Here is a 20,739-nt window from a genome sequence, read left to right on the forward strand (position 1 = left end):
CCACTGGTTTATCTCGTGTGTTAATCCGGCAGTGCATAATTGCCAATGGGACAGGGAGCAGGTCATCGCAATTACTACTTGGTACTGTTTTAAAAGGGGAAGTCTGTGATTTTATTTTGCTATTTATATCCTCCCAGAACCTAGCGTGTAGTCCCGATCTTCCAACCTGCCTCATTGCGGACCTTGGACTTTTCCCTCTGTAAGGGTCATGTTATAAAGCTGTAACATTATATTTTGTACTCCGGTGCTGATTTGATCGTACTCATGTGTGGTGTGACTTGACTGGATAGCACACAAACAAAAGCGTTTCACTGTATCTCTGTAACTGTGTCTGCGCCAGAAACGTGGCGACTATTGCGGACTATTGTGGACTGCCTAGGTGAGATCTGCTGGATGATTTTACGATGTTTCCAGGTTGTAGGCAAAACAAAGCATTTCACTGTACCTGGGCACATGTGACAATGAAGTGTCATTGGATCATTGAATGATTGAACGTTGAATTACACGTGACAATAATACACCAACACCAAGGTCGTGTTCATGACAATGCAAGGATATTAACATCCAAACAGGCGAAGTAAACTACAAATGAACCTAAAAAAAAGTTAGATTGGGTTGTACACACGTTTTGCTGCCCTATTGTTGTCAATGGGGGGGAAAGATTTTTAAGTCTATTGCACACATGTACCTTATTGATTCGTTTGTTAGACACGCCCCCCGGAAACGGTAATGTGTGAGAACATTGTCTGAAAGTCTATACTTATCGTATGGTTGATTAATTGCAACCCCCCGTTCAAGTGAAGATATTCAATGAATTGTATATTTCTCAGAAGAAACACATTTTCAGTTTCAATGCGACTCGCTAGATTAAAAAAAAGCCCCTATATTCATGCACGCACGCGAATGAAACAGGTAAGGTCAATATTCCCTGTCGTTTTTGAAATAACTATGTAATTTATCTCCAAGGCTTGCGCTTTCTCTCCATTCTCAATAAGGTGTAATTTCTTTCCACTAGGTATTTAATATGATGTCAGTAGACTGAAAGGAACACGCGGCCCGCTGAACTAATCGAGACCTTGACAAATGATTACAGCAAAGAGACTAATCGAAGATTCCACCCCCCACCCCGCTCAAGTACATCACGTGGAACGCGGCACAAGTTTTCAATTTCTATGATATTATTATTGAAAAATATATAAAATGTCAATACTGCCAGTCAAATACCCATAGTATGTATAGCCAGGCAGTAAACGGAAATGCTTTATCACATCAACTGATGAAATCTAAAATATGTTAATATTGATTATTAATGTCCCAAAAGCAGCAGGTCGGCCGGATAAATGGCGAGGACAGAAGATTTGTGGAAATGGACAATGTTACACATCATTCAAACTGTGCACGCATCTTAAAAAAAAAAGAAAAGAAATGGTACATGAATGAACACCCGATAAACAAAATGACTCGTCTGGGTGGTTTCTTATCCGTTGCCTGAATCAAACGAACGATTAAATCCAAAATTGTGGCGAATGAATTTCGGCAGTCGTCAGATAAAGCCAGCTCTACATAAAACGCCATGCCAAATGTCGCAAGTCCCAATGACGTGCCCCTGGGCAGCCAGATGATTCGGAAACCATTTGTATTAGCTGTTTATCAAATTATTAACTGCACAGATGTTGTTTGGCTGAAGAGCAGCTGAACCTCTATCTATGAGACAGTGAAACAAAGGTCTGCAGGAATAATTGTAGATGTGCATGGAATATTAAATTAATTTACTGCACTTAATTCTTATGCAAATCCTGACCTCTGATGCAGCATATCAATTACCCCTCTGAACAGGAAAGGGATTTCCCCCCCTTTTTTTTGTAATTCAGGGGAAAAAAACATTGAAAAGCTTCAGACACCAAGACCAGTCCGTGGTATTACCATATTAATTTACAACAGATGAGAAATACAGTTCTTCAGACATATGCAGTTTTAGATAGCTTTAGTGTTGGCAACAAAGACAAAAAAAAATCTAAACAAGAGGCTTGCAGAAAGCTGCAGCTGTCTAAATTTGTGTGATCAGGCTGTTTCTATATGGCTGAAGGGACTGGTCAATAAAACCTCGAGCCCCCTATTTTAAGCTTTCATCATATTTTTAATGAGGAAAAATGAATACGTTGAATAATGCAGTTGAAACCTTCCTCGACCTTTCGGAGACCCCAGCGGTGAAATGATGTTTCTGCCTCCCTTCGTCACATACAATATGTGCTGCCTTTCAGCTCCCGGTAGCACAAACAAAAGCCATATAACAATATCAATTAATCATGCGGCAGGCAAACAAGGGTATTTATTCCACTACAAATAGCCTCACAGTGAGCGCATGAATGGCCGTGATTAGCATGAGAAAAGAGGAGCAAAACTCTACAGTTCAACAGCTAAAGAGCAATTTGATGGGGCTGGGATGGGGAAATTGCTTGATTAGTGGCTGTTGAAGGAGCTGACAATTAGGCACCTCAGCTGCGAAACACAGTCGGGAAATAGCCAGTGCATCTAGTCAAAACAAGAGAGTATGCATTTCAGAAGTGAACCTTGTCATTTCAATATTCCGAGCGTGGTTCGAAACACGGGAACACATATAGGGTGGAATTCAATATTGTAATTCACATTTCATACGCATCATGCTTAATTTATAATTAAAAGGAACTTACAGGACATCATAGTCAACGCGGTGTTAATTATTGCAAAATAATTTCTTGATTTTGAGATATCCGCGTTGTGATTTCAACTTCAGTTTGCTATGGTTGGCTTGTTATCTCAATATAATATTGACTGTTACCATTTTAATGACCGAAGAAGTGAACGCTCCGTCGACTTGACAGATATATAATTCCAAAGTCAATATCGTAATTGTGTATTTAGTGCATGTGCACACTTACCAAGGACGTGCAGTTAATTTTAAGAAAATACTTTGGTTATCCCCCATAATATTATTTTGATTCGTGCTTGAAGCACAAGAATGCCGTTGTATAGATGAAACTGCGAGCAATAAGCAACACTTGTTCACAAATGTTTTTCAATTTTCATATTCAGACAACTTTTCTTTCGATTTTGTAGCACAAATTGCCTACACAGTTAATTGCAGTTAATATTGAAACTAATTTAAGTAGTATCTGAGCACACGATTCTTTTTTTTTCAGCTGTGTTTATATATATATATTTTGCATTAACTCACTCTGGGAAGCTATACATTTCAGTAACACAAATTAAGTATAAAATGGCAATTCTACGGCTATTGCAGAAAGTGAGAGAGAGAGTGGGGTACGATAAATTAAATTCGGCGAAAGCAGGGAAAAATATCTAACCCAGAAAACTTCCGTTTTATAAAACGGCAATAATAATATTATAATAATATATTTTATTGTCATTGCACATAAGTGCAACGAGATTTGGGTATGCAGCTTCCATCCGACATCATAACTTAAGTAACTACTAAAATTTAGATTTAGATACCCCAAATGATGGGAGGAAATAATAATGAGGTAAATTGCAGTTGGATCGGGAATTCGATGCACTTAATTATCTCCCTTTGGTGATGAAAATATCACCCATAAGACCCAGGTTCTTATTTATAAGTTATCATATCGTGCTTGCGTCGTTCACTCGCTGCAGTAGTCAGGACGTGGATGAGATCCCTGTAACTCAGCGCAGCGCATTCGCTGCGTCTCTTGCATGGCACCTGATCCTTCAGATAGGAAGGCAGTTGCACTTCTCAAGACGAAAGTAAAGTTGAGAAGCAGAACTCAACTGAGTTGGACGTATATACATTGAGAGCACCGCTTACAACGCTGCCAGAACGGCGCAGTAATACGCAGCCAGTCTATCTGGCAACGGTGACGGCAGCTGCAAGCAAATAAAGCCTTTAGTATTCAGCCTGCACCTCACAGTTAGCAAATCATACATTGTCCATGTACACATAGTAAGGATACATAGTAATTTTGGCCTGACTTAAACAAAAATCTGCATTAATCCATGGAATTTGATGTACAATGCAAACTGATAAACAAGATATATTTTCCATAGATAGTCTGAACTTGATGCGCAACATTACTGATTAAGGTAACATATTTGAGTGAAGCAGGTTGAAAGATAGGCCAAAATTAAATCTCAGCCGCTGATTATCGTGACGGGTTCATTTAAGATCCAACTTTTCAATAAAGCAGTAAATACGATGGAAACCTTAACTCGCATGGGAACGTCAGGACAAGATATAGAAATGACAAATTAATGTGGAGTTTTCGTGTACCCTTCCCCCATTATTAACATATTAGCCGCACAGAGCGTTTCCAGGCACACGAGAAGGTGCGCTTCTGTTGTACTTGGGAAGTCTGTTGTTTGAATTCTGCCGGATTTCGTTCGCCAGAGATGCACAGCGCGATAAACGCAGCAATTTTCTCCAAAGGGTAGTTTTGAAGAACATGGCAATTTCAAGCTGCTGGATGTTATTTAGTGTAATAAGGAATAAAACGACCCAATTTCTGAAATAACAGTGTCTATCATCAGTTGAGCTGCGCTGAAAAGGTAATTGTTTCCTGATGATGGATCCATTACAGCTGATCGTGGCCTGAAATCATCCAATGCACCGTGAAAATGAAGGGCAAAATCGGTCTTTGCACTTTAATCATCAGTGTAAGTTTGTCCCGAGACGAATAGCTAAATGTTACACTCAATCGAGACAGCCCTCGGCCCTAGCCATTGAATTGTTAAGTCGCAAAAGCTATAACACCTCCTATTAGATCAGCTTTGCTTTCTCATCACCACAATTACAATCAGAGGGCGGAATTCAGGACACACACGCATTGAAATTGCTCATGTAAGATGACTTACAATTGAAGCAAGATATTTTCACATCTCATTTTCGATAAGATTCTGTGTTTGGAATATTTTTGAACGAGACAACATCGGCGCACATTGATGAAAAGACAGAATGGCATCGCATTTAGATAAAATTAAGGAGCGAGATCGAGCCCAATGAACAGGTTCAAAGTTTTTCAGTTTCATGATTTAGTTTTTATTTTCTGAGGTTCTACTGACCATAACACTGCCAGTCACCACTCACACGAAGCATAGTCAACGACCCCTTTAGGGAATAAAACATTTTATTTGAGCTAGCGATTGGTTTATATATCAACAACGATCAACCTTTACCAGAAACTATATGCAATCAGTTCATGACATTCGGCCAATAATCTATTTTTTTATACTTTAAGAGGTCTCTTATATAACCAATTAGCCTCACTATAAGCAATTATTATTATTATTTTTTTTGCAGGCTATTTCATACCACATAACTGATTGAGGCAATTGCCAACTCTGTACTCGGGAGAGACAAATATTTATCTGAATAACGAATTGCCATCCAAATATTTAATAGGGCGAGGGAAGTATCGCCTTTACTTTACTAAATATTTTTTGTGATTTGTTAGGTCACCATAGAAATAAATAGTTTGCGGGGTTGGTTGGGGGCATTCAGACATCAGATGTACCGCACACGGGATCCTATTAACTCGGGTTGTAATATTCCTAAAAAATGGCGGAAGCTGAAGATTCCGTGCAAGCGCCGTTTTGGTGCTGACATTATTTATAGAACCTGCCAATAGTGCCATAACGGAGGAAACCTGTGCTAATTAAACGCTGTGTCGGATGCTCGCACTTTTTGACCCGTGTTCCCATTGCCATCCTAGAGTGCAAACGCAAAGGGATGGAAAAGAGAGTAGAATGACTGAACTAATTCATATGACTTAAGTATGACTATCGCTTCTAGTTTATCATCTACTGATCTATAGATTTAATCGATTAATTAACTGTTTGTGCTTGACTACGAAACTTACCTTGTGAATAATGTTTATGCGTTGGGTGATTCCGAACACGACAAGAATTCTTACGCTGAAATCCCATTTCCCAATTTGGCGGCCGTTATAGCAGAACAATGAATTAAGTAGCAAATAAAGGCAACAATAAAACAAATCTGTCAATTCAGCGTAGTGATATTACTATTCATATATGTACTTTATTTCTAAATACTATACCTTAATAATTAGAAATATAACAGTGATATTAACATATAGTCTCAGCTCGAATATTGTTTCAAGGTGTTTAAATAGATTCAACTATCATACTTTAGAGGTATTAACAGGAGAGGAAAATATTTTAACAAATGTTGGGCACTTTATTCCTATTTAAAACAAATCTTAAAAAGATCATAATCGATCTTAAAATTCCACGAAACTTTTTTAAAAAATCTATTTGCATGTGGCATAAATGAACAATATTAATTTGACGTGGGTTTTATATATTCCTTTATGGAACCACGGACAACTGTTGACCCGTGATGATTATAGCTGTATATCATGTCGCCACAAACCATATTAAAGACCAGCGTTAAATATTCCCATCAATGTCTTGTTCAATTAATTATCGTTGCATTTATTGTTGATTGGTCTTTGTGAGGTTGTTGATCGCGATCTTTTATTTATTGCGAGGTTATATGCCTGGAGTAAAGTGAAACAGATGCTCCCGTTCAGCTACTGTGTTTGTCAGCTGTTACTGTTTGTTAAAGGTCATAGTGGGAGTTGGAGAAGGACCGGCAACGAAGCAATTAAGTGGAGAAGGCAGAATGTTATAGACTGGTTCCAGCTTTGCACACAGAAAGATGGGGCAAAAAAGATATAGAAGTATCTGTGTGACATAACATCAAAAGAGTTTCATCCTCTACATTATCATTGTTATTTATTCATTGATTTTTTTTTGCGCTTTCTATCTATATTCAACACATACAGGATATGCACTTCAAAGGGACTCATTATCGGAGTATAATGGACACGTTTTATTTCGGCAGATATGCTTACATATTTTCCCGTGAAGCAGGGTTTATTTAGTCATGTAATATACCGCTTAATTGTGTCTGTCATAAATTTGAGGTATATTTGTCGTTGACAGCACGTCATGAATAACCCCAACGCTTGATCCTCACTGTTAACCCATTCTCAGAAAGATACCTGGCATTGTCCTTGGTGTACACAAAAAAGCTGGAGAAACTTTCGTTTGAATGACATAATTGCATAGCTTTCACAGTTTGCACTAAACGTTATCAAATAGGAAAACACATACTGATCTTGTCGCGAAACCTGGGGCCTTGCACCTTTATAAATTGATTTTAAGGATAGTTTTGTTTAATTTCTGTAAAATGTTCTCTTTGCATGTGACATAAATGAACAATGTTAATTTGAGTCTCAACGTGGGTTTTATATATTCCTTTAAGGAACCATAATCATATCCATATCCCATGGAGAGTTTTGTAGGTGTATTACTTAAAACATTGAAACAAACCCAAATATTTCCACGTATCTTCTGTTAGATAGAGTAATTTGTAAGATGCTAACCTACAAAAAGTTCTGCTTTCAAATTAAATGAATCAGTATTAAACTCCTACCTGTACATGTTTTTTACACATGGACCTTCATTGCTTTAAAGAACTGATATGGCGATATTTTTCATGACATGGCAGTGGCAGAAATAAAATAACAAAAGTCAAATGATTATCAACTAAACTTCACATCTGCTGCACATTATTTGGCCAACCTCTGGATACTCCCATTACATATGCAGTAATGCACGATATAATGACTATATATTGCTGTGTGGAACGCAAATGAGAGCCTTTAGATACTTAGCTGCCATTGACAAAGTTTCCCTGATAAGTATTAGGAATGTCAGATCAGCATGAACACAAACTAGTGAGTCCCCATTGCCTTTGCCACTGTACAAATTTTCTACAATTAACCCTATGCCTCAGTTATATCAATTACATATGTGTGGCACCTTTTCAGTATTCAGTATTCAGTATTAACTTTATTGTCATTTCACCGAGTACTTGCATACACAGAAGAAACGAAAACATTGTTTCTCACCTTTTGTAGTTTAAGAACATGCCTCTTGTTTTTGGTGCCATCGTTCCCAATAGCATCCAGCAGCCTATTTCTACGCCCATTTATCTAATTATTCACAACTATTGTAGTATTTTTAATGACAGAAATCTAACCGCTAAGCTTATATAATGGTTTAACTAGTTTGACAATTAACCATTTTACAGTCGCCGATGTCAGATTAAAGAAAACAATCACTCTTCTATAACTTGATGGGTGGGGAAAATTAACTTCTGCAGAATCCCGGGAAGAGTACAAAGTAAATATTCCATAATAAGAATTAAATATTTGTATTATCATTTAAGACATTTCTGTATTTGTGTTTAGAAATATGTTTCTGTGAAAAAGATACTCAGTTTCTTCATTTGTAGCATTTTTTTATTGTTTTCCTGATCTGATTGTCAGCATTACGATCAAGGAGGTGATGAAGGTCCTAACATGTATGAAGGTAGACAGAACTTTTGGGACTGATCAGATACTACGATCCAGCTGCTACGGTCAGGCAAACGCCTCCGTTGCCATGCGGTGAGAACGGAGAGGTTGAGAAGGAGTTTCTTTCCAGAGGCCATTCGGACTGTAAACGCCTATCTCACCAGGGACTAACTCTACTGAACGTTTTTCCTTCCATTATTTATTATGTAAAAGAATATGTGTGTTATGATTGTGTTTATAGTTTGTTTGGTTGTTTGGTTGTTTGTCTTTTTGCACAAAAGTCCGCGAGCATTGCCACTTTCATTTCACTGCACATCTCGTATGTGTATGTGACAAATAAATTTGACTTGACTTGACTTGACTTGATATATCCAGACACTGTAGGAAGTTAGGGAGAATATGCCAGATGCCCTGGCTAAATGTATAAGTTGTCATTAAGACTGGACGGTGGCAAATGTTGTGTCTCTATTCAAGAAGGGCTACAGGGAAATGCTTGAGAACTACACCAGTGAGTCTAATATCTGTGGTATGAAAGTTATAAGAGTATTCTGAGGGATAATCTGAATGGTGGCCGATTAGGAAAAGGGGAGATGCAACGAGACCTGGGTGTCATGGTACACCAGTCATTGAAAGTAGGCATGCAGGTGCAGCAGGCAGTGAAGAAAGCGAATGGTATGTTAACATAGCAAAAGGATTTGAGTATAAGAGCAAGGAGGTTCTACTGCACAAAAATGCTGGAGAAACTCAGCGGGTGCAGCAGCATCTATGGAGCGAAGGAAATAGGCGACGTTTCGGGCCGAAACCCTTCTTCAGACTGATGAAGAAGGTTCTACTGCAGTTGTACAGGGTCTTGGTGAGACCACACCTGGAGTATTGCGTACAGTTTTGGTCTCCTAATCTGAGGAAAGACATTCTTGCCATAGAGGGAGTACAGAGAAGGTTCACCAGACTGATTCCTGGGATGGCAGGACTTTCATATGAAGAAAGACTGGATAGACTCGGCTTGTACTCGCTAGAATTTAGAAGATTGAGGGGGGATCTTATAGAAATTTACAAAATTCTTAAGGGGTTGGACAGGCTAGATGCAGGAAGATTATTCCCGATGTTGGGGAAGTCCAGAACAAGGGGTCACAGTTTAAGGATAAGGGGGGAGTCTTTTAGGACCAAGATGAGAAAATCATTTTTTACACAGAGAATGGTGAATCTGTGGAATTCTCTGCCACAGAAGGTAGTTGAGGCCAGTTCATTGGCTATATTTAAGAGGGAGTTAGATGTGGCCCTTGTGGCTAAAGGGATCAGGGGGAATGGAGAGAAGGCAGGTACAGGATACTGAGTTGGATGATCAGCCATGATCATATTGAATGGAGGTGCAGGCTCGAAGGGCCAAATGGCCTACTCCTGCACCTATTTTCTATGTTTCTATGATAAGATATACATGCAATTAAATAGATGGGGGCTGGTTAGGGATAGTCAATATGTATTTTTTACAACGGAGATCCTGTCTCACAAATCTTATTGAGTTTTTTGAAGATGTGACGAAAAAGGTTGAAGGCAGAGCTGTAGACATTGTATATTTGGATTTCAGCAAGGCATTGAAGGCTTTGCATTGTAGGCTACACTGGAAGGTTAGGTCACATGAGATCCAAGGAGAGATGGCCGACTGAACAGAGAATTGGCTTCATCGAAGGAAGCAGAGAGTGATGGTGGTAGGTTGCTTTTCAGACTGGAGGCCAGTGACTAGTGGTGTGCCTCATGGTTCAGTGCTGGGGCCATTGCTGTTTGTCATCTATATCAATGATTTGGATGGGAACGTACGAGACATCATTAACAAGTTTACAGATGACACTTAAGTGGGTGGTGTTGTGAATTACAAAGATGGTTGTCAAAAATTGCAGCAGGATCTTGATTGGTTGGGAAGGTGGGCTGAGAAATGGTTGATGGAATCTAATACAGAGAAGTGCGATGTATTGCATTTGGAAAGTCTAACATGGGCAGGCCCTACACAGTGAATGTCAGGGCTCTGGGGAGCGCTGTAGAGCTGAGGGATCTGGGAGTGCAGGTACATAATTCCTTGAAAGTGGTGTCACAGGTAGATAGGGTGGTCAAGAAGGCTATTGTCACATTGGCCTTCATCAGTCAGAGTACTGAGTATAGAAGTAGGGATGTCATGTTACAGTTGTACAATATATTATTGAGATCACATTTAGACTTTTGTGTTCAAGAATATTTGTGTTCTGTTATAGGAAAGATGTTGTTAAAATGGAAAGGGTGCAGAGAAGATTTCTGAGTATGTTGCCACAACTTGAGGGCCTGCGCTATCGGGAGAGGTTGATCAAGCTATGACTTTATTCCATCGAGCGCAGGGGTGATTTTATTGGGGTATATAAGGAATAGATAGGATAAATGGCACAGTCTTTTACTTAGAGGAGGGGAATCAAGAGCCAGAGGACACGTTTAAGGTGAGGGGGGAAAGATTTATAAGGAACCTGAGGAACAATGTTTTTACACAAAGGGTAATAAATTATCCCCATAATGTTTAAAAAACATTTTGACGGGTACATGGGTAGGACAGATTTAGAGGGATATATGGGTCGAACTCAGGCAGGTGGGACTGGTGTAGATCGGGAATTTCGGTCCGTGTGGGCAAGTTGGGCTGAAGGGCCTGTTTCCACACTGTAATACTCTATGACTCTATGTTGATAAGCTTGACACTCCCAATTATTCAATGAGATATGTGAACAGAAGGATTTGAAACAAAGGAAGACAAAAGTGCTGGAGAAACTCAGTGGGTGCGGCAGCATCTATGGAGCGAAGGAAATGCTGCCACACCCACTGAGTTTCTCCAGCACTTTTGTCTACCTTCGATTTTCCAGCATCTGTAGTTCCTTCTTAAGGATTTGGAACAACATAACTTTTGTCGGACCTACCACTGCAAATGTTTTCATAAGTAGATGAAATATGACTGATCCAACACATAATAATTTAAATGCAAAACATGCTCCTGTATTGAGCACAAAGTTTACTTTGAAAATACTCATCTTTCATATTTTTAAAATGACCAAAACTGGATAATTATTTGTTCAGAAATAAATAGATAAAACTGAATGTACTCAAGAAGTGAATGACTAACTGTGGAAAGAGAAACAAAGTTAACATTTTAGATGAAAGGCAGCATCAAAGAGGAATAGAATTAACAGTTCTGAGAACCTTTGTTGGACCACAAATGCAGACCTTTATGCTAAATGCATAGGTGCAATTTTTATAGGTGTCCAAAAGTAATTAACTGATCGCATAAAATCTATCAAGCATTAAAGTGTGCTATAGTTGTAACTTGTACTTATTTTATGCAACCTAAAAGAAACACCAAGTTGGTTATGTTAAGAATTTGATTGAACAGGGCCAAATTCATTTCGCATGGATGAAACTTCATTCCATCAGTGTCTGGACTGGGGACTGGGTTATGAATCTGGTACTAGAGATACTCTGATTATATTTTTGAGGAACATATTTTTGATAGGTAAACAATGGAGCATTTCAGAATATATTTCCATGGCAGGACTTTTCTATATAGGGACATTGTCATATCAGGAACTGGTAATTGAACTTAAGATGAAGTAGCAAGTCATGATAGGATTTATCCCAGAAACATAGAAAATAGGTGCAGGAGTAGGCCATTCGGCCCTTCGAGCCTGCACCACCATTCAATATGATCATGGCTGATCATCCAACTCAGTATCCTGTACCTGCTTTCTCTCCATACCCCCCTGATCCCTTTAGCCACAAGGGCCACATCTAACTCCCTCTTAAATATAGCCAATGAACTGGCCTCAACTACATTCTGTGCAGAGAATTCCAGAGATTCACCACTCTCTATGTATTAAGAGAGGCAAGAGAGGAGTTTGCAAGAGCATTGACAAAGATCTTTGCATCTTCTCTTGCCACAAGCAAGTGCCCGGAGGACTGGAGAGTAACTAATGTTGTTTTTTTTTATTTAAGGAGGGTTGTAGAGAGATTCCAGGGAATTATAGGCAGATGAACCTTACATCAGGGGGAGTGAAACTACTGGAGAGGATTCAAAAGGACACAAAGTGCAGGTGTCACATCATCTCTGGTGACCATAGATAGGTGATGTTTCAGGTCAGGACCCTTCTTCAGATTTTGCGGGGGGGTGGGGGCAAGAAAGCTGGAAGAGAGGAGAAGTCGGACAAAGCATCACAGGTAATAGACATATACAGTAGTGTGATTGCTTTCATAGGTTAGGGCGTCAGGAAGGAAGAGTCAGGAAGTTATGATGCAGCTTTATAGGAATTTATAGGTTTACCAAAATAATGTGGAAAGGAACTGCAGATGTTGGTTTACACGAAAGATAGACACTAAATGCTGGAGTAACTGGCTCTATGACTAAGTTTACATTCAAATGACCCATGAACATTAAATAGTGGAGAAAGGTTGTGGGACTAATTCCATCTCTCTAATTTGCATGAATTAAGAACCATGAAAGCCAAATTCCACACCATTTGAGTAAAATGGTTTATTTCTATATTTGGGCAAAATGAACAAATTTATGTTTTACCTTGTAATACCCCATTTGCCAGATCTTTATTTTCACTCACTTAATCTATCTATTTCCTTTGGAACTGCATTGTATTCTCCACAAATTACTTTCCTGCCTATAGTTTTGTCATTAGCAAATTTATCAACCTATCTTTGGTAACTTTACACAAGTTATTTTGATACATTGCAAAATGTTTGAAGCCCTAGCACTGATCTCTGTGGCACACCATTTATCACATTTTATCAACTAAAAGACGACCCATTTATGCCTATTTTCCGTTTCTTGTTAGGCAGCTAATCTTCTATCCACATCAAAATGCTACTTCCTACGCCGTATGCTTTTATTTTCTGCAATAACCTTTGATGCAGCACCTTATTAAATGCCTTATCGCAGAAATCAGGTTCTAAAACTGTACATAATTTCCTTCCTGTCCCTAGTGGTTGGTTGTGGAGGTTAATCACAATATTGATTCCAGATGTGACAAGTTTGTCGTACATTGGTTATTGAATATCAAACTTTTCTACTCTACAGTCCTCATGAATAATCATTAAATAATATATTTGGCAGTATTATTTTAGGTGAAACTTTTCTAATCAACTGACAAGCTCAAAGAAAATAATGAGAATGGGTTTTTACTTTATTACTTATAAATTGATTATCTGGAACGAAGCAGAAAAAAAGGAATTGACAGCAAAATCAAATTAGCCATGATTGAATAGTAGAGGCAGTCTGAGCGACTTTATGATCTCCTCAGGCATCTTTTTCTTATGTTCTTTTGTTCTTCCATTGCCTGGAGCTTAACAAATCTAGATAAACAAACATTAAAGGATACAGTATAGTGTCGTTTTTATCTGATGAATTTGATGTAAAAGATTCCTGATTCTTTTAAGGCTACATCATGGTCGGAAGAATTGTATAAAAAGCCACCTTCCTTTCAAAGTTTACATAATTCGTAATGACCAGATCTAATAAGCTTCAAGCAACTCTACTTATGAAGTTTGTTTTAATATTATGCACTTTTTCATCGATCTCATTCTTAACAAGGCTTACGCTTCCTCTCACTCTTCACAGCAGATTTTTCATTCCTGATATTCAAGGTTGTGATAGCTGCTCATTTTCAAACATTTTCCTCTTTACCATTTGGAAAGAAAAGGAAAAGACCTGCATCGATATAACGTATATCACAACCTCCTGAGTATCCAAAGCATTGAACAAATAATCTACATTTTATAACATACTAGACCAGGTGCGGACCCATTGGGCCCCGTCCCCCAACGCAATATTCCACCACTGACCCATAGCCCCCAACTGCGGACGCGTGGCTGAGGGGTTCCCATTGTGAGGCCAGAGATCCCTGTTGCGACGTGAGTCATGGCAACCCTCCCAAACTGTGCCTCGCCATCCCTCTTCCTACCCCTCATCCCCAGCACTCCCTCCCCCTCTTCACCCTTCCTCTCCTATCCCCTCTCCTCCTCTCCTCCCCCACTCCGTCCCTCCTCCCTTCCCCTACCTTCAGTCACTCCCTCCTTCCCTCCATAACCCCTCTCCCATCCCTACCCCCCTCCTCTTCCTATATTTCCCCCCCCCCTCATCTCACTCTATCCCCCTCCCCCCCACCCATGGATCCCGGGTTGACCCGCGGGCGTCGACCCAAGGCCTGTGAGTTCGTCATCTTGAATAACCGGGGGGGAGGAAGGGGTTGGGGGGGGGGGGGGGGGGGTGACGTAACTCTTTGGATATTTTTTAACTTTTTCAGTAATAAGCTGAGAAATAAAGCATGAAATGTTCAGATAAGGTGATCCCGGCCTTGACAGGAAAAATGTCAACCGGAATATGTAAAAATGTTATCGTTACCGTGTAGTTTTTTCGCGAAGATGTAAAGACGCACACATATACGATTAGAGTTTTAGTATGTAGATAGATAGATAGATAGATAGATAGATAGATAGATAGATAGATAGATAGATAGATAGATAGATATAGATATAGACATCAATCTGACAGTGAAGGAGGCCCAGGACAGAAAAGTCAGTATGGGAATAGGAGGGGGTGGTAAAGTGTAGGAAGGAACTGCAAATGCAGGTTTAAACCAAAGATAGACACAAAATGCTGGAGTAACTCAGTGGGTCAGGCAGCATCTCTGGAGAAAAGGAATAGGTGACGTTTCAGGTCGAGACTGAGAGTTAGGGGATAAGGGAAACGAGAGATGTAGATGGTGATATAGAACAAATAAATGAAAGATATGCAAAAAAGTTATTATAATAAAGGAAACAGTCCATTGTTGGCTGTGGGCTAGGTGGAAAACAAGTTATGCAGACAATGAAGCTCAACAGTACAACAGTGAAACCAGTACAATGACTAGGGTGAGGGAGGGACAGAGAGTGTGCGGGTGCAAGGGTTAGTTTATGTTAGAGAAATCAATATTCAGACAGGTGGGTTGTAAGCTGCCCAAGCAAAATGTGAAGTGCTGTTCCTCCAATTTGCGTGTGTCTTCACTCTGACCATGGACGAAGGCCAGAATGGGAATGGGATGGGGAGTTACAGCGACAGAGACCCAGGTTCAATCCTGACTACGGATGCTGTCTGTACGGAGTTTTAACGTTTTCCCTATGACTGCGACTGTTCCAGTTTCCTCCCACACTCCAAAGACCCACAGGTTTGTAGGCTAATTGGCTTCGGCAAAATTGTAAAATTGGCCCTAGGATAGCGCTAGTATGCGGGGATCGCTGGTCGGCACGGACTCGATGGGCCGAAGGTCCCGTTTCCGCGGTGTATCTCTAAACTAAACTAAGACAATGTCATCCAGATGGGTGTGGGGACTAGGCCTGAGGTTGGGGCTTCAACAGCCCGACTTTGAAACATTGCTGCTTAAAATTCAGAGTAGCGCAAGGAGATTGAGAACCTTGTGTGCTGGTGCCAAGACAACACACTTTCTCTCAATGTACACAAGACTAAGGAGATAGTGATCGACTTCAGGAAGCAAAGCGGTACACATACCCCAGTTTGCAATGACAGCGCCGAAGTAGAAATGGTTGAAAACATCAAATTCCTAGGAGTAAATATCACCAATAACTTCTCCCGGAACACCCATATTGAAGCAACGACCAAGAAATCACACCAACGCCTCGGCATGCCCCTAACAACTCTCACCAACTAATACAGATGCGCTTTAGAATTTTTTTTATCGGGATGCATCACAGCTTGTTTTGGGAACAGTTCCATCCATGACCGCATGAAATTGCAGCGAATTGACGAGCCGCACCCTGGCCACTCCGTTGTCTCCCTTCTCACATCGGGCAAAAGGTGTGAAAAGGCACACCACCGGATTCAGGGACAGTTTTTCCCCAGCTGTTATCCGGCAAAGGAATCATCCCACCACAACTAGAGAGCAGTCCTGAACCACCATCTACCTCGTTGGTGACCCTCGGACTATCTTTGATCTGACTTTGTGTTTAAGAAGGAACTGCAGGTGCTGGAAAATCGAAGATACACAAAAATGCTGGAGAAACTCAGCGGGTGCAGCAGCATCTATGGTGCGAAGGAGATAGGCAACGTTTCGGGCCGAAACCCAAGGGTTTCGGCCCGAAACGTTGCCTATCTCCTTCGCTCCATAGATGCTGCTGCACCCGCTGAGTTTCTCCAGCATTTTTGTGTACCTTTGATCTGACTTTACCTTGCACTGACGTTGTATCTGTCCAATGGCTCCATTGTAATCATGTATTGTCTTTCCGCTGACTGGCTGGCACGCAACACAAGCTTTTCACTGTACCTCGGTAAACGTGGCAATAACAAACTAAACTAAAGGTTAAATTAAACTACGCCGTCAGAGGCATAGGGGGTGCGATTTTAAGCAGCGATGGTAATAAAATGAAGGTAGCAGCTCATCGCCGAGAGGAGGCCGCCACCACCACCTCCGGGAGCGCAGCACAGCGCAGCGCCGTTGCCCTTGGCAACGGTTGTCAAGCGGCGGCGAACATGGCGGCCAGCGAGCTGGACACCCTGGAGAAGGTGGCTGAACTTCAGCGGCAGCTGCACGCCAGGTGAGCCTCGGCTCTCGACCCACCCCTCTGCTGTACATGCCCCGGCAGTAATTCTTCCCGGCTCACGACAGCCGCTGGCCGCGATTCAGCAACACCTCCCCTGGTAGGCCTGACCTGCAGCCTCGGGCTCGGGTGGCGTTCTGTCCCGAAGTGGCTTGACTCTCTTCCCGCCGGAGGGCGGGGGATTGGACCGGGAGGTTGCTTTGTTCTTTTTGCAGTCGGTACGGATGGGACGCCGCAAAGGCACAGATTCAGCAGCGTCCCATCAGCGTGCGGGATACTGCTTAGCTGTGATGAGCAAGTGCTGTCAAATCAAGAGTCAATCCTAATCATATCCTGCTTTGCCAGCAAGGAGCCTGAGGTGGTGAATTTATGCAGCGATTTCAGGCGCCTCAGAGCACTTTACAGCCTTTAAAGTGCTTTTGTATTTACTCATGCAATGTAGTCTATGCTTTGCTAAACGGTAACATTGTTTAGGGCGAATGAATGTTGGCAAGAACCACAGGAGTGGGCCACTTAGTGCCTCGCGTCTGGTTTTCCACATTCAACATTCATTGGAAACACGATAGCGTAGCAAAGGAAATGGTTTCTGGCTGTAGGACGACTGAACATTGGACTACAGGAAAGTATAAGAGAGGATGCAAGGAGTGAGAGGAGAGTGACTGATGTAGGTAATTAGGGGGAAGGTGATGGAGGTAGGAAGACTAAGGGAGGGAATACCATGCGGACTGATGGAGGCAAGGTGGATAAGGTGTATATGTACAGACAGTGAATCTTTAAAAGGTACGCAGAATGTGCATGCACTGAAGAAGTCTGTGCAACAGTCACCAATTGTTTTGGAACCTCCATGAAGTTATGGCAGGACTTCACTTCATCAAGACTGAGAGGTATCTGCTTTGCAATGGCCAACCCACATTGGGAAACATAGAAAATAAGTGCAGGAGAAGGCCAATTGCCCCTTCGAGCCAGCACCGCCATTCAATATGATCATGGCTGATCATCCAAAATCAGTACCCCGTTCTGGCTTTTCCCCCCATATCCCTTAATTCCCTTAGCCCTAACAACTAAATCTAACTCTCTCTTGAAAACATCTAGTGAATTGGCCTCCACTGCCTTCTGTTGCAGAGAATTCCACAGATTCACATCGAACTGGGTGAAAAAGTTTTTCCTCATCTCAGTCATAAATGGCCTACCTCTTAATCTTCAACTGTGACCCCCTGGTTCAGGACTCTCCCAACATCAGGAACATTTTTCCTGCATCTACCCTGTCCAATACTCTAAGAATTTTACATGTTTCTCTAAGATGCCCTCTCATCCTTCTACATTCCAGCGAATACAAGCCCAGTCGACCCATTCCTTCATCACACGTCAGTTCCGCCATCCCGGGAATTAACCTGGTGAACCTACGCTACACTCCCTCACTAGCAATAATGTCCTTCCTCAAATTAGAAGACCAAAATTGCACACAATACTCCAGGTTCAGTCTCACCAGTGTCCTGTACAACTGCAGTTGGACCTCCTTGCTCCTAAACTCAAATCCTCTTGCACTGAAGGCCAACATGCCATTGCCTTTCTTCACTGCCTGCTGTACCTGCATGCTTACTCTCAGTGATTAATTTACAAGTACACCCAGGTCTCGTTGCACCTCCCCTTCTCCTAATCTGACACCATTCAGGGCAGCAATCTGCCTTTCTGTTCTTGCCACCAAAGTGGGTAACCTCACATTTATCCACATTATACTGCATCTGCCATGCTTCTGCCCATCACCCAACCTATCTAAGTCACTCAGCAGCCTCATGCCATTCTCCTCGCAGCACACACCCAGCTTTTCGAGATGTTACATTTAAGTCCCTCGTCTAAATCGTTAATATATAATAAACAACTGGAGTCCCAGCACCAAGGCTTGCGAGTTACATGGTTAAGAGTTTTCATTGAATGAAAACTGATGTGGGAGCAATATCACCGTCTATGTCTCTTGTTTCCCTTTCTCCTGACTCTTGAGAAGGTACCTACAGTATTCTTGAGAAGGTCTTGAGAAGGTACCTACAGTATTCCTTTTCTGCAGAGATGGGGTCTGACCCGCTGAGATACTCCAGTTTTTTGTGTCTATCTTCAGTTTAAACCAGCATCTGCATTTCCTTCCGACACGTCATCCAGATCGACTGAAGAAACAAAAAACAGCAGATGTTGGTTAATACACAAAATTGCTGGAGTAACTCAGCAGGTCAGGCAGCATATCTGGAGAACTTGGATATCCATGTAATCCAGAGATGCTGCCTGACCTGCTGAGGTACTCCAGCACTTCATGTCCTAAGGAGATAAGGACATTGTGTGCTAAGGAGATGATCTTTGCAATTCAATGTTTAAGACCTATAGTAATCAAAGAGTGTAAATTAATAAAGCTGGGCATGAGTGGAATGCATTGATTTTGTAGCAGTAAAAACAATTAATTTGTTTTACATTCAACTTAGATTTTCATGAATTCAGTGGGAAGTCTCAAAATTGTGGCCAGCGATTCTCATTGCTGTTTACAGCATTATCCAATATTCATGAATGAACCAATTTGCAACGAATTTATGCTAATTGTGTTTTGGTTGCACACACGGTGTCGTGAATATCTTACTTCATGATATAAGGGTAAGAGATTTTAATGGTATAATACACAATCGTTACTGTTCAGTGAACAACTTCACCATAAAATAAAAAAAACCTTAATTTTATATATTTAAGAGGGAGTTAGATGTGGCCCTTGTGGCTAAAGGGATCAGGGGGTATGGAGAGAAGGCAGGGATGGGATACTGAGTTGGATGATCAGCCATGATCATATCAAATGGCGGTGCAGGCTCGAAGGGCCGAATGGCCTACTCCTGCACCTATTTTCTATGTTTCTATATTTTCTATGTTTATTTTTTATTTTTGTAAACTGCTGTTAAAATGAAATTAAATCATCTATTTGTAATTGACTTCCAATTTTGAATTAGGGAAGACAAATGTTAGTTACATTTCTTGCCTTTGATCATACTTTTGAGTTTCTGGAGGTGCATTGATGACTTTAGCTGAAGATGTATTGGGTGGGCATCAACGCGATGGCTTTCCCACTCAATAATCATGGCTCTGACAGTGTGTTAATACTGACCTCTTCAGCAAGATGCAAATGTTTTGCCACTGGAGTTGAACACTACAGTGTGTTTGCTGCTTTCAAGGAAAAGAGGCCATGGTTAAACTATATTGTAAAACTTTATGCATTTCTAGCATGAAATGTATTTCTTTGTCATTCATGTGGAATTCTCTAATTCTAACATATCTGTGTTCTTCAGTCAATTCTACTCCAATTTTCAGTAAATCAATAAAAAATTTGCTTCTGTTTTAAAAGAAAACCAATTTGTCCAAATATTCCCATGGAAGAGAAATGTTTGACCTTCAAATTAATTTATTGTTTGTTATGCATTTTAAAGGCCTGAGAAACATTAAAAGATTTAATGTAATCCTCAGCAATCGTTGGTTTTCTCTTTCTTAATTAAGTTTGAATGCTCCGAATATACACGTTCAAGTTCAAGTTCACATTTATTGCCACATGCACCAATTAAGGTACAGTGGAATTTGACTTACCATGCCACAGCCACAAAGAACCCAATACACAACAGAATATAACATGATCATTCACCACAGTGGAATCAACATTCTTCACTGTGGTGGAAGGCAATTACTTTGTCAGTCTTTCTTTTTTCATCCGTGGTTGGGGCCATGA

The 20,739-nt window shown here is 40.8% G+C and overlaps 1 protein-coding gene across 3 annotated transcripts in view; it reads left to right on the forward strand.

Annotated features, from left to right (window-relative positions):
• Positions 1 to 16,875: 16,875 nt before the first annotated feature.
• Positions 16,876 to 20,739, forward strand: part of kiz (kizuna centrosomal protein) — a 136,393-nt gene continuing 132,529 nt past the window's right edge. For 2 of the 3 annotated variants that reach the window (XM_033026197.1, XM_033026196.1), the window contains exon 1: positions 16,896 to 16,991. In XM_033026197.1, coding sequence (XP_032882088.1) covers positions 16,927 to 16,991 — 65 coding nt within the window. In that variant the 5' untranslated portion in view covers positions 16,896 to 16,926. Of the gene's footprint in view, positions 16,992 to 20,739 lie in introns of all 3 variants that reach the window. The other variant, XM_033026199.1, reaches the window with a different exon arrangement.

This window comes from Amblyraja radiata, chromosome 8 (genome assembly GCF_010909765.2).
Source record: "Amblyraja radiata isolate CabotCenter1 chromosome 8, sAmbRad1.1.pri, whole genome shotgun sequence".
In the NCBI taxonomy this organism is placed as follows: Eukaryota; Metazoa; Chordata; class Chondrichthyes; order Rajiformes; family Rajidae; genus Amblyraja; species Amblyraja radiata.